Below are 13,757 nucleotides of genomic sequence, written 5' to 3'. Positions count from 1 at the left end.
GATCCCTCTTCATAAAGCAGGCACAGAACAGACAAAAGACAGGCAAATAAACGAGACGAATAAATGGAATATGAGAAAACGAACTAGACACCAAATGAGAATTCAAGCTGAAGGCCAAGTCTGGACTCGAAGCAAAGCGGATTGTAACACACAGCCAACAACGAGGCACAAATATGAGTGTGTGTGTGTGACTGTGTGTGTGTGTGGGCGTTGGAGCAATTTTGGGTTTAGTATTTATGATGCTCATTTAAAATCCATTAGCAGCATAGGCCAGAGCAGCAGCAGCAAATAAAGGCATAGACACAAACACAGACACACACACACACACACTCTCTCCCATATATATGTACATATATATGGATTAGATAATGTGTGCTTGGGCTGCGGGCCAAAGTCAAAAGTGCCTCCAAGGTACATTTAGCTGGAAGCCAAATGTGTTTTATGCCGGCCACAATGACTGGGCCGCCAGTGGACCCCGGACCATTGGGGGACCACAACCTGGCCAAGACGTTTAACAACAATTGAATTTAGAGCGTAGTTCAGCGCCTCGAACAGGCCAGTCAGCAGGCAACAGGCCAAAAGGCGGCACCGTTTCAGATCCACTTTTGGCAAGGGGCAAGAGTTAAAGTTCAAGTTTGTGGATATAAATTTGCAGCCAGCACAGTTTCGCAGTCACCCACTCACACACACACACATACAGTTTGGCAAGCGCTGTTCGACTATAAGCCACATATGAATGTATTTGACAAGCAAAGACGACGTTGTCTCATGTCTAATGCTTGACTGTGATTGTGATGGATAAGCAATTGGCAATATTGGACACAGAAAACAGAGACAGCTACACACACACACAAAGAGAGTGAGAGAGAGAGAGAGCTGTGTGTGCTGACAAATGGCAAAGCAATTTTTAATTGAAAATGTTTGCATGGATTCTTGGCAATGGGATGTAAGGCATAGATGGATAGATATACCCAGCTCAGCTCAGGCCCTACCCCCCGCCCACTCCGGCTGCTTCTGATTTTTGTGTGCATTGCGTGCTGTGCCTGCATTTGATTGATTTATGCGACTGCAAAGCCGCTGCATGAAAAAAAAGGAACAAAAATAGAAGTAGAAATGGCAACAAACACAAGCACCAGAAAAACTGGGCGCAAAAAAAAATCTTTGACAAAAAAAAAAAGAAAGAAAAGCGAAATAATATTCGCTGGCATTTCAAAAAATAAACTTCCAATGCGTCATGTCGTCAGCGACATCGAGTGCCGACAGACGACTGACGACTGACGACTGCTGAGTGTTGAGTGTTGAGTGTTTTATAACGTGCGCAAATCCATTCGAATGAAATTATTAACATTTTTTGGCAAATGCCGAATCTCGTTGCGCCACTCTCGTTCTGTCTGAGCTGGCAAATTAAAAAGTGCTGCATACTTTTGAGCGCTCTGCGAATTCAGCTCGCAATATAGCTGGCAAATTGCGCATACGCAGCGTGGACGCGCATAGCCAATAAAATAACAAAGTAGAACTAGGTGAGAGACGGTTCCACTTTTTAGACTTTTAGTGTGTGTGTGTGTGTGTGTGTGTGTGTGTGTGTGTGTGTGTTTGTGTGTATGTGTGTGTTTGTGTATTATCACATAAATACTCTAAAGTAGAGTAGAGACATTTTAGAGTTAAATTTGGATATTAAAAAAATATATATCTATAAAGACTTGGAATAGATTCTATTGTGGATAGGAGAAAGAGCAAATTAGGAGAGGTAAACGGAGAATCACATAGAAAAGAATGTCAACTTGTACAAAGTCCTGTCACATTCTCATATTTCATTCCCAATAATTATTATTCGACATTTGCTCAAATCCTTATATAGTATCATTACCCATCACAGACTTCGTAGAATATTCTGCCTTTACTATATAATTTCTCTGACATTTATGGCAATTTCAATAAATATTACGCGTGGATGCAGCTGTAAATATACCCACACACATTATGCATAAAAGAACAAGAAGAAAAAAAAAAACATTTTCAATTTATGCTAGTCAAATATACACGAAATAGATAAAAGCATTCGGCTCGGTAGTTATGCCAAGAGAAATATAAATATTTATCAAATAGCTCTCGCTGGCATGCGTTACACAAGCCCTAACAAAATAATTATGCCCCGCCGGCGAAACTACAGCAGCAGCGCGAAGGCAAGAACAAATAGTACTAGAAAAGCGACGCGTGGCATCAACTTGGCATAGTTTTTGGCTTTTTTTTTTTTGCGCTTTGGCGGCTGGTACGTGCGAGGCACGTTTTCACATATTTTCAGTTGCACTAGAAATGCGTGTGTGTGTCTCTGTGTGTGTGTGTGTGTGCACGTGCGTTGCTGTTGTTGTGGGTGTGATTGCCTGTGCAGAGCGCGTGACTTTTGTGCAGTTGCATGCAGCTCACGTAATGGAGCCTGCCTCCATTTGCAGCGCAAGTCCTTGGCCAAAAAGCAGAAGGAGCAAAAAAATGCGTCTGGTGACGTAGACAAACAGGACTCATGTGTCGTGGCCTGCTGAAGTGGAAACCAAAGCCGTTGAAAAGACATTTCAATTTGAATAAGAAACGACGATGAAGGGGAAAAACTTGAAAAAAAAATACCTGAGCATTGATGCTGCTGCCCGCGGATTCGGTTGACAGTGTCAACCCGCTCAGGTGGCATGCAAATGCAAGCACGCTCTCTTTCTCGCTCTCTGTCTCTCTGTCTCTCTCTGTCTGACAATAATGCGCATTAGCGTGAAATTTCTTGGCACGAATTGCGATGCGACAGCAGCCAAAATGCAAGCAAAGTTCCATTTGTGTTCGCTGGTCAAACATTTGCATAACGCTTGCTTTTATTTCGATTTCAAGCGCATGCCTATCGGCACGCGATTAATTATCGATCAGTTTGAACGTCAGATTATTGTTTTGTATGCACAGCTGAATTCCTTGATGAAATATGCACATTCATTTATTTGTTGCCAGGCGAAATATTAGTGATTCATTGTGATATCAGAAAATATCGATAACTAAGTAAAGCTGTATTTACAGAAATTTAGATATTATGATTAAGTAATAGCTTCAATTTAATCAAATCAGTAAGATTAAAAGTTATTTTGCGATGATTCGATAACTAATCGATACATTTAATGAAAATCGATTATGATTAGGGATTGATGAGGTAATTATAGCTAAAGAAATTATTGAAATGCAAAATAACAAATAAAGGCTTCATTATTTTATACAAAAATCAATAGTTATCGATATGCAAATGACCGATAGCTCAGCGAACAGCTTTTAATTGTGTTCTAAGCGAATGAAATATAATATTTGGAGTAACCATATTCAGTATTATGTGTTCCGACCAAAGTTTAAGCTTTATAATTATGATTCGATATCAATCGAATATTTATGAGTATTCATTATGAGTTTTCTTCATCCCTCGTATTCCAGAAAAACAGCTATTCTTTTGTTCATCAAATGTTCAAGAAGATGTTATCCATACACAATCTCTCCCTTTCATCTATCATAAAAATGCGCGCCACTCTAGTCCGTTATGCAATTGCGATTATATGCTTATCGATTCAATCGAATCAGAGTCGATTTAGTTATATCAATAAGCCGATTGACAGCTGAAATTTTGTGCACTGTATTTGAATATTTGATGCCATTGTACAGCAGGCGCTGCACGACACCTTGGCTAACGAAATTCTTTGGCTTACATCCTTGAGGCAGCTAAACTATAACAACGACAACTACAACAACAACAACTAGAGACAACAACAAGGAGTCGCTGGGCGTCTCAGTTGCCAGGTCGCCCTGTTATTGCTTGCCAATATCGGAGACTCTGTGTGTTTGTGTGCAGCCCGACAGCGGGTCTGCGGCTTGTCTTTTTTGATTATGCCATTGCCAAAGGCAAAAGGCAAAGTGCCAAAAAACCAAAGGACACAATCCGGGCGCAAAAAGCATTCTGCCGGCTAAGAAGATGGAGAGGGCGGAGTGGGTGGAGCTGGAGGAGCTGGAGGAGCTGGCATGCTAGCCGTAGGGAACGATACAGACACGTGCTAATGCTCCACACAATTGCAATTAGTGTCAGTGTGCTGGTATCCTGCTGCTCCTCCTCCTGCTCCTCCTCCTGCTCCTCCTCCTGCTGCTGCTGCTGCTGCCTGGCCAAGCTGAGCTGCATCTCAGGCACATTTGCATAGACGTCCAACAAAGAAATGCTGTTGTGCTTTAAGATTTGAGCCGGCAGAGCTTTCCTTTGGCCTTCTCCCAGTTTACTTTAAGCTCATTTGACCTTTTGCTCGCTCGCTCTCTGTCATGTTTTTTTTTTTTTTTAGTTTTCCATTTGCCAATTTGAATGAATGCAACATTGTGGAATTTCAGCTGGCAGCTTTAAGTCAAATTATCTGCTATAAAACTTTGTGTAAAATGTTTTTCTTTGCAGCAGCTGCTGCGGGTGTGGGAGCGTACTTAACAGCTTTTGCGACAAAGCAAATTAATTGCTGCCCGCTTTCAATTAACTTGCTGCAGCTCGACCCACTGCTGTGTGTATATGTGTGTGTGTGTGTGTGTGTGTGTGCAACCGCAAGTGTCGAATAAAAGTTTTGTTGTTGCAACAGCTGCTGTCGCTGCTGCTGCTGCTGTTGTTATTGTAGCTCCAACTGCTACAACGCAAAGCCAATTCAATTAATTTCAATGGCCATACATATGACACCTATGGACCAGTGCACACACGAGTGCCCAGTGAGGCGCCCCAGCGAGCCGAATCGAACGGCCCAAAAAAGTGGGCAACGCTTTTTTCCATAAGCAATGCAATCGCACGATAAACATTGACAGCTCAGAAACAGCATGAGACAGGGGGAGAGGGAGAGAGAGAGAGAGGGAGGGCGATGCTGCGAGTGACTGTCATTCGGGCAACTGGCAAAAAGGTTGCTGACAATTGCACACAACAAAAAAATAGAAAACTGAAAAGCAAAGAAATGCACGAATGACAGCAGCGAGAGCTCACAATATGCATGTGAAGCTTATCAGCGAGCGGGCGGTGAATGCGGCTACGTGTGCGTGTATGTACAAAATATATTCTCATATGTATGTATGTATTCATTAGCAGAGTTCTTTAGGAATTTCGATTTATATAAAATATGACAGACCAAAGGCTCTCTCGAAGAAGTTTTGGGTAACCTAATCTAGCTTGAGAGCACTAGCTTGGACCGATTTACCTATGCGCGTTTGTTGGCCCATATACCTGTTCATATGTCCGTTTGTAGGTCTCCCTCTCTCTCTCTGTTTCCCTCTCTCTCTGTCTCCCTCTCTCTCTGTCTCCCTCTCTCTCTGTCTCCCTCTCTCTCTCTCTCTCTCTCTGTGTCTCTCTCCATCTCTCTTTCTCTCTATCTCTCTCTTTCTATCGCTCGCTCTCTCGATATCGCTCTTTCTTTCTCTCTCTCTCTCTTTCTATCGCTCGCTCTCTCGATATCGCTCTTTCTTTCTCTCTCTCTCTCTCTCTCTCTCTTTCTTTCTGTCTCTCTCTCTCTCTCTATTGCTCTCTCTCTCTCTTTCTCTCTCTCTATCGCTCTCTCTCTCTCTCTCTCCCTCTCTCTCTCTCTCTGTCTCTCCCTCTCTTTGTCTCGCTGTCTAACTCTTTGCCTGTCTGTCTAACTCTCTGTCTGTATGTCTGTCTAAGAAAAGCTGTATATGTATGCAGCAATATTCATTTAGTATTAATACTTGAGTACAACGAAGCTAGAATGCTCGCAGCAGCAGAGAGTGCTCTCATTGGTCACTCAATGCTCGACTGCAGCGATCTCTACCTGGCACCGGGCACAACATTTGAGCACGACTCAGGCTTTTAGTGTGAGTCGCCCTATATAAAGGGCAGCAGCTGAAGCATTTCTTCAGTCGACCTAGGGAGGGTCAGTCGTGCAGTGCAATAAAGTGAAGTGAAGTGCCTGATCGTTCAGCTAAGCCTTAAAGACTTGGTGGAAATATCAAAAGAAATAATCACAACAAATATTTAGAGGAAATATTTGGAAGAAATATTATATTATGTATTGAGGAGCACAAAAATTTGAATTACTTTATATAAATATAATTTTAAAAAAGATAAGAGAATTGGTCTGGCTGTAAGTCAACTTGAATCTTACAGAAAAGATTTTCGCAGCTGTTTTGCGAAGTAGATCGGAATTTCCTTCCATATATTATTTTGATTGCTTGTCGCATTGGCATATTCAAATGAAACACACTTTAGAAATATTTTTTCTGTAAAAAATATGCGAATCAGTCAAGAATTATATTTAATTTTGAAGCCATACTAAGCACATGCTCGTTAACACTGAAAAAAAAACCATTATACCCTGATTTCCCATTGAAAATGGGTTCAGGGTATAAAAAAAAAAAAAAAAAAAAAAAAAAAAAAAAGAACCATACCAAGTGCCTTTCGAGGAAGATTAAGTATTATTTAAAGTATGTGCTAAACAGAATTCCGAGAAAACTATGAGTTGAGCTGAGCTGGAAGCAGCTCTTGAAACAATTTGTTGCTGCTTATTATATTGCTGCCTGACGAGTGAAAGAAGAATAATAATCCTCTTATTATGACTATAATAATTATCATCTTATGCAATATCAGTGAATGTGAAAGCTGCTTCAATTCGCTTCATCAGCGAATGTTTTACGTCGCCTAGATTCATTTAAACATTTAAGCTGACGCAGTGAAATATAATTTCAATATTTATTCAGTTGCTGGGCTGCGTCAGAATCGAAGGGGCTTATGAATATATATATATGTATATGCGTGTGTGTGTGTGTGTGTTCATAGAGGTGTTGCAAGCACGCGCAGCGGAAGTCACGTGACGTGTTGTGTGACACGTACGCGACAGCAGCTGTAGTCAGCGAGCTGCAACAGAAGCTGCTGTTTGCCGTTCTCGTTGTTGTTGTTATTGTTGTTGCTGTAACTTTTCAATTTGGCCAAGATGATGATGGCAGGTAAAGGTAGAGGCAGCGCACGGAGTTGCAGTAAATGCAGCTTTAAGCAAACGCAAATGCAAATGCAAACGCAAACGCGACTCATTAAAATTACTCCAAGCAAAGTTGTGTGATACATCCTGCTTTCAACATGAGGAACGAGGCCCGGCCCAGTTCCGGGTTAAATAATTTAATTTGGCTGCAAAATGGCCAACGGGCATAAGTAACGACCACGCGGCGTATGAGCAACGCGCAGTTTTATTTAACGCCCGCCTAACCGGAAGCCGGGACCTCGTTTGGCTCGTCGTGTAACAAGGCAGTGGCAGGTGCAGCAGGAGGCAGCGCAGTAGAAGTAGAGGAGCAGCACCTGGAATGCCGAGGCGTAGTAGGTCTACATGGGGTCGCACCTGGTATGTACAGATGGGATCGCTGCTGTTGCTGTTGCTGTCGCTGTTGCAGGTGCAGGCGACGCATATTTCATGGCACTAATGTAGCCAGTCATAAAATCACAATGCGTTGCAGCGTGGGCGTGGCAACATGCATGTGAACATTCAGCTGTGAAATGCAGAGCCGAGCGCCGGGGGAATGCGAAATTGTTAAAACAAAAAAAATGCAGACGAACGAGTTAAGGCAGAGGCAAGAAAAAAACTATTCATATTTAGCAAGCTGCAAACAAAACACCCTTAAAAATATTGCAGACAAAATAATAATTACAAAAATAAAGTTGCAATCGGATTAAAGAAGTTGTGTATAGGAAGCGAGCTTGCCAATAAAGACGTTAAATATTTTGCAATATATAATAATATATCTCTAATAAGATATATAATAATAAAGAAATATTTAAATTATTGTTGGGTAACTACAGCATGTTTAAGAATAATTATATACATAATACAGTTATAAAAAAAAAAAACAAAAAAACAAAAAAACAAAAAAAATTTAAAAAAAAGTATATAACAATTTATAATTCATAATTTTCAAAAATACATTAAAAAATATTTTTTATAACAAATAAATAAAATCTAAAACAAAATATTAATAATACATATATTTCTTATTTTTATTTCTATATAACATTTATAACATATACTTAAAAAAAAAGAATATATATGTATTTATACATATATAAATTTTTCATTTTTATTTCATTTTTATTATTAAATTTTTATTTCAAAAATAAATATAAATATATATGTATATTTATAAAGACCACCTATAATATAAATATTAAATTAATGTAATATAATATATAATTATATAATATTATATTATATTATATTATAATATATTATATATACGAGGTCAGAAAGCATTTCATTTAGCTTTTTTATAATTTCTTATATATTTTATAATTCAGGAATTTCAATGCAATCCTATTGAATCCCCAGAATAATTATATGCACTTAAGCAGAATTTTTATTCCACTCCCGATTTAAAAATAAAACAATTTCCTATAACCTTCATCTTCTTTCTGGCTGTCTGTACCTAGTCAAGCATATTGTTAGACCTCTTCAAAGGAAAGGCACATGGCCATATATACATATGTATATGTATATCTATATACTATTTTATATATGACATCTATATCGGAATTGTAGATGTACACAAATTGAAACAGCTTGGAAACAGGCCGCCACTTGAGCTCTAGCAAAAAAGGTGTCAAAATCGTGATACCTTCAGTGGGGACGCGCATAAATAAAATAGCGAAAGGAAATTTAATAAAAATATATAAAAACCGGATGAAAAATGAAAAATTGCGCTGGGAACTTCATGGCGAATGTCAGCAAGTTTTTCCTCTTTACTCTTTTTTTTTCTGCAGCTCTTGCCTTGTGGCTGCGGAACTGTAGGGGCCTCGATGGGTGTGCGGCAGCAACACCCAGCAGCGTGAAACTGCATGGCTGGCTGGGCATGAAACTGCCGAAGGGGGTTGCCAAATGAGCAGCACGCAGGGTAGCTAAAGGGGAAGGGGAAGGGCAAGGGGATGGAGCGGGCATCTACGACCAGTTGGGCAGCATGTGTTGAAATGCAAAACGGAACATTTTTTGCTTACTTTTTTTCAGCCGGTGTGCGTGTGTGTGTGTGTGTGTGAGTGTGCCCAGCTGACAAGCGTTGCTCATTAAATTTTATTTTATAATTACACACACCAACACACATGCACACACACATGGGCGGGCTTTAATGTGTTGGCTGCCTCGTAATTGGGTCCGGGAGAGCGCTACGTGTTTAGGCGCCCGATTTTAGGGGCGGACTTTGAACATTTTTATGCGGAATTTGTGGAACTACAACAACAATAACAACAACAGCAGCAGCAGCAACAACAACAAGAACAACAATGGGCATTTAAGCATTTGGTCAGTCGACGATTAAACTAAAGTGTTTCAAAGTTAATTGCCAATGAAATAACAACAACTACAAGAACAACAACAACAACAATAATAGCAATAGCTAAGACCTGTTAGCCTTACGCTTGACTAACCAGCCAAGTGGCCAACAGCAACACCAACAACAACAACAGCTACTAGTGCCTAAAACCGATTTCCAAACGAACTACAGCTAACGGCTCTGCATGCAGTTAGACCAAATAGCACAATGAACAGTGGTTCAATTGAACTAAGAAAACTATTAGCAATTTAATAAAATATGAAGTAAATATACCTTTCAAAATGTTACAAATTTATTTATTTCAATTGGTTGTCTAAAATAATGAAATTACTTAAGAGCAAACCAAAAGTCAATATCCAATTGTAGGAATACAAATTTATAGATAATACATAGTGTCAGGAAGATAGGAATTATTGCAGCAATTATTATTGAATTGTTAAGGCAATTTAAATAAATAGAAATTGAACAAAAAAATGAAATCAAGGCAATAATAATAACAATAATTTTTTTTTTTTTTTTTTTCAATTTAGTTTATTTTCTAACATCAAAGGATATCCACATTATATACATATTTATATTGTTTATTAAATATATATAAATATTTTTTAAATTATTATCTCATATTTTTAAATACAATATATGTACGTAAGGATAGTTTTTTTTTTTTGTTTGTATTTATTATTCGTTCCGTACATTGATAACGATAACTGTATTATTTATTTACTTCTAATATTTGTATACAAATATTATAATTCAATGAGCTTATTTGAAAAAAAAAAAAATTAATTAATTAAAATACATAAAATAAAATATTACTGTTTAAGTTCATATATAAGAAAAAAATAGTTTGTATTAAACAAACAAAAAAAAAAAAAAACAAAAAAAAAATTTCTTTTAATTTTTGAATATATTTTATTAAAATAAGTTTAAATAAATCCCCTTTTTTCATTTTATTTACTTTATTCAAGCACATTTTTTGACACACTGAATTAAATATTGCCCGTAATATAATGAAATAATTTTCAACAAAAGCTAGTTTCATTTTTGACCACATCATCACAGACCTACGCCCACTGTGCTGTTGCACGTTGGTTTGGGCCAATGCACTGGAACAATGTAATAGGCAAGAGCTGGCCATTTGCTAGTTGTTGCGGCTGTTATACCTCAAATTGGTATTATTTAAAAATGTCGATGGGTCACGCTTCTCGTCAATGGGCCCGGCCCGAATGTCCTGGCACTAGCCATGCTCGTAGTTGCCGTAGTCGTGTAATTGAAAATGGTTATTGGCAAGTTAATGGCCCATTCAAGCGTCGAACCGAGCTTGGCTCCTTAATTGACTATTTGTATGCTAGCCAACCCCCTTAGGGTCTTGGCCCCATGCAATTAACCCACTTTGGCCTCCACTCACTCACTCACTCTCTCTCTCTCTCTCGCGCTCTTGCAGATTATCCACGCGTGGAGGTGGGACCGCAGAACCCGCTGCGCATCGAGCGCGATCACATTGCCAAGCTGGACTGCCGCGTGGACGCCAAGCCGATAGTATCGAATGTGCGCTGGTCACGCAACGGGCAGTATGTGAGCGCCACGCCCAGTCATACGATCTATCGCGTGAGCCGGCATCACGCCGGCAAGTACACGTGCAGCGCGGACAACGGACTGGGCAAGACGGGCGAGAAGGATATCATACTGGACGTGCTCTATCCGCCGGTGGTCACCATCGAGTCGAAGACCCACGAGGCCGAGGAGGGCGAAACTGTGCTGATCCGCTGCAACGTGACCGCCAATCCGCCGCCCATTGCCATCGAGTGGCTGAAGGAGGGCGCCACAGACTTCCGCTACGCTGGCGAGCTGCTGACCCTGGTCTCGGTGCGGGCGGAGCACGCGGGCAACTACATCTGCCGCTCGGTCAATCTGATGCAGCCCTTCGGCTCGAAGCGCGTCGAGGGCGTGGGCAACTCCACGGTGGCGCTGCTGGTGCGCCATCGGCCCGGCCAGGCCTACATAACGCCCAACAAGCCGGTGGTGCACGTGGGCAACGGCGTGACGCTCAGCTGCTCGGCCAATCCGCCGGGCTGGCCGGTGCCGCAGTACCGCTGGTTCCGCGACGTCGACGGCGAGGCGGGCAACACCCAGAAGATACTGGCCCAGGGGCCGCAGTACTCCATACCCAAGGCCCATCTGGGCAGCGAGGGGCGCTACCACTGCCACGCCGTGAACGAGCTGGGCATTGGCAAGATCGCCACCATCACGCTGGAGGTGCACCAGCCGCCGCAGTTCCTGGCCAAGCTGCAGCAGCACATGACGCGGCGGGTGGGCGACGTCGACTATGCGGTGACTTGCAGCGCCAAGGGGAAGCCAAAGCCGGAGATACGCTGGATCAAGGACGGCACCGAGATATTCCCCGCCCGCCGGCTCTACGAGATACGCACCACGCCCACCGACGCCGGCGGCGGCGTGGTGAACGTGCAGAGCGTGCTGCGGTTCCGCGGCAAGGCGCGACCCAACGGCAATCAGCTGCTGCCCGGGGATCGCGGCCTCTTCACCTGCCTCTACGAGAACGACGTCAACTCGGCCAACTCGTCGATGCACCTGCGCATCGAGCACGAGCCCATCGTCCTGCATCCGTACAACAAAGTCGCCTACGACCTGCGCGAGTCGGCGGAGGTCGTCTGCAAGGTGCAGGCGTACCCCAAGCCCGAGTTCCAGTGGAAGTTCGGCAACAATCCCTCGCCGCTGACCATGTCCTCCGATGGCCACTACGAGATCAGCACGCGCATGGAGAGCAACGACATCTACACGACCATCCTGCGCATCGCCCACCTGCAGCACTCGGACTACGGCGAGTACACCTGTCGCGCCACCAATTCCCTCAACACGATCCGCACCCAGATCCGGCTGCAGCCGAAGGGTCCGCCGGAGAAGCCGACGGCCCTCAAGGTGCTGGAGGTGGCCCACAACTACGCCGTGCTCAGCTGGCAGCCGGGCTTCAATGGCGGCCTATCGAACACGAAGTACTTGGTCAACTATCGGCGCGTCGCCACGCCCCGTGAGCAGCTGCTCTCGGACTGCTCGGGCAACGGGTACGCGGCCAGCTACCAGGTGAGCAGCTCGGCTGCTGCACAGTCAGGCGCCCACGAGTCCATCGAGTTCAACTGCTTCCACGAGAATCCGTGCAAGCTGGCGCCGCTGGATCAGCACCAGAGCTACATGTTCAAGGTGTACGCCCTCAACTCGAAGGGCACGTCCGGCTACTCGAATGAGGTGCTCGCCACCACCAAGGTGAGCAAGATTCCGCCCCCGCTGCACGTCAGCTACGACCCCAACTCCCACGTGCTGGGCATCAACGTGGCCGCCACATGCCTCTCCCTGATCGCCGTCGTCGAGTCCCTGGTCACACGGGATGCCACCGTACCCATGTGGGAGATTGTCGAGACGCTCACTCTGCTGCCCTCGGGCAGCGAGACGACCTTCAAGGAGGCTGTCATCAACCAGATCGCACGCACCGCTCACTACACCACGGCCACCACGTCCGGACGCATCCTGAGTCCGGGCAACGGCCACCACGGCGAGGATCGCACCATGGCACTGGCGGAGACCGCGGGCCCAGGTCCGGTGGTGCGGGTGAAGCTCTGCCTGCTGGCCAATCACGAGCATTGCGGTGCCTATGCCAATGCGGAAAGTAAGTACTTTGAACTAGTTCAAAACGAGAACACTCAAATGAACTGGACCTAGTTGGGCGTAGTTTCTTATCAGACTTACAAAATATCTTGCTGAAAGAAGTTTCTTAACATGCTATATACTATATGAGCTTTTAAAGTACATTGGATTTCGAACTAGTTCTTTTCGGAACTAGTTCACTTCGAAACTAGTTCACATACCAAATCAATCTATTGAAGTTCTTTTTCATTTAATGCCAAGTGACTAAAACATTTCAGTTAAGAAAGTAGTTTTTGGAACTAGTTCATTTTATTCATATTTCAAAACCCCTTGAAATGGAAATGAACTTAACTTGGAATGTCTCTGCTCATACTAATGTATTTGATATAGGGAACCACAAACGGAATCAGTTCTTTTTTCATCAATGAATTTCATAGGAGATATTCATAGAAATAATGTCAAGAACTACTTCTTTGAACTAATTTCACCAATAATATACTAAATACAATTTAAGAGCATTGAAAAATGCAGTCACTATAAGGAACTAGTTCCTAACTACTTGCCATATAGTAATCCCTTAAGCAAATAGACAGCTGCTCTAAGAAACTAGTTCATACCATAGTAGAACCAACCCAACATGGCATATAGCAGTCCCCGAAGCAAATAGATACTTAAATCCCTAATGCCTATGCTCAGCTTAAAGAGAGCTAAGCCCGAACTAGTTCTTTTCACTCGAAACAGCCAGCATACCAAACAGAAGC

The 13,757-nt window shown here is 42.8% G+C and overlaps 1 protein-coding gene across 21 annotated transcripts in view; it reads left to right on the top strand.

Moving 5' to 3' along the window:
* fred (friend of echinoid) overlaps positions 1 to 13,757 on the top strand; it is a 149,640-nt gene that overhangs the window by 109,442 nt on the left and 26,441 nt on the right. For 20 of the 21 annotated variants that reach the window (XM_089465026.1, XM_089465024.1, XM_089465025.1 and 17 more), the window contains one exon: positions 10,784 to 13,018. In XM_089465026.1, coding sequence (XP_089321152.1) covers positions 10,784 to 13,018 — 2,235 coding nt within the window. Of the gene's footprint in view, positions 1 to 10,321; positions 10,342 to 10,401; positions 10,619 to 10,783; positions 13,019 to 13,757 lie in introns of those variants that run through there. The other variant, XM_089465028.1, reaches the window with a different exon arrangement.

This window comes from Drosophila arizonae, chromosome 3, assembly GCF_054131065.1.
Source record: "Drosophila arizonae isolate 15081-1271.41 chromosome 3, UAZ_ARI_1.0, whole genome shotgun sequence".
Taxonomy (NCBI): Eukaryota; Metazoa; Arthropoda; class Insecta; order Diptera; family Drosophilidae; genus Drosophila; species Drosophila arizonae.
Note: the sequence above shows the minus strand (reverse complement) of the source record. Positions and strands in the feature narration are given on the sequence as shown.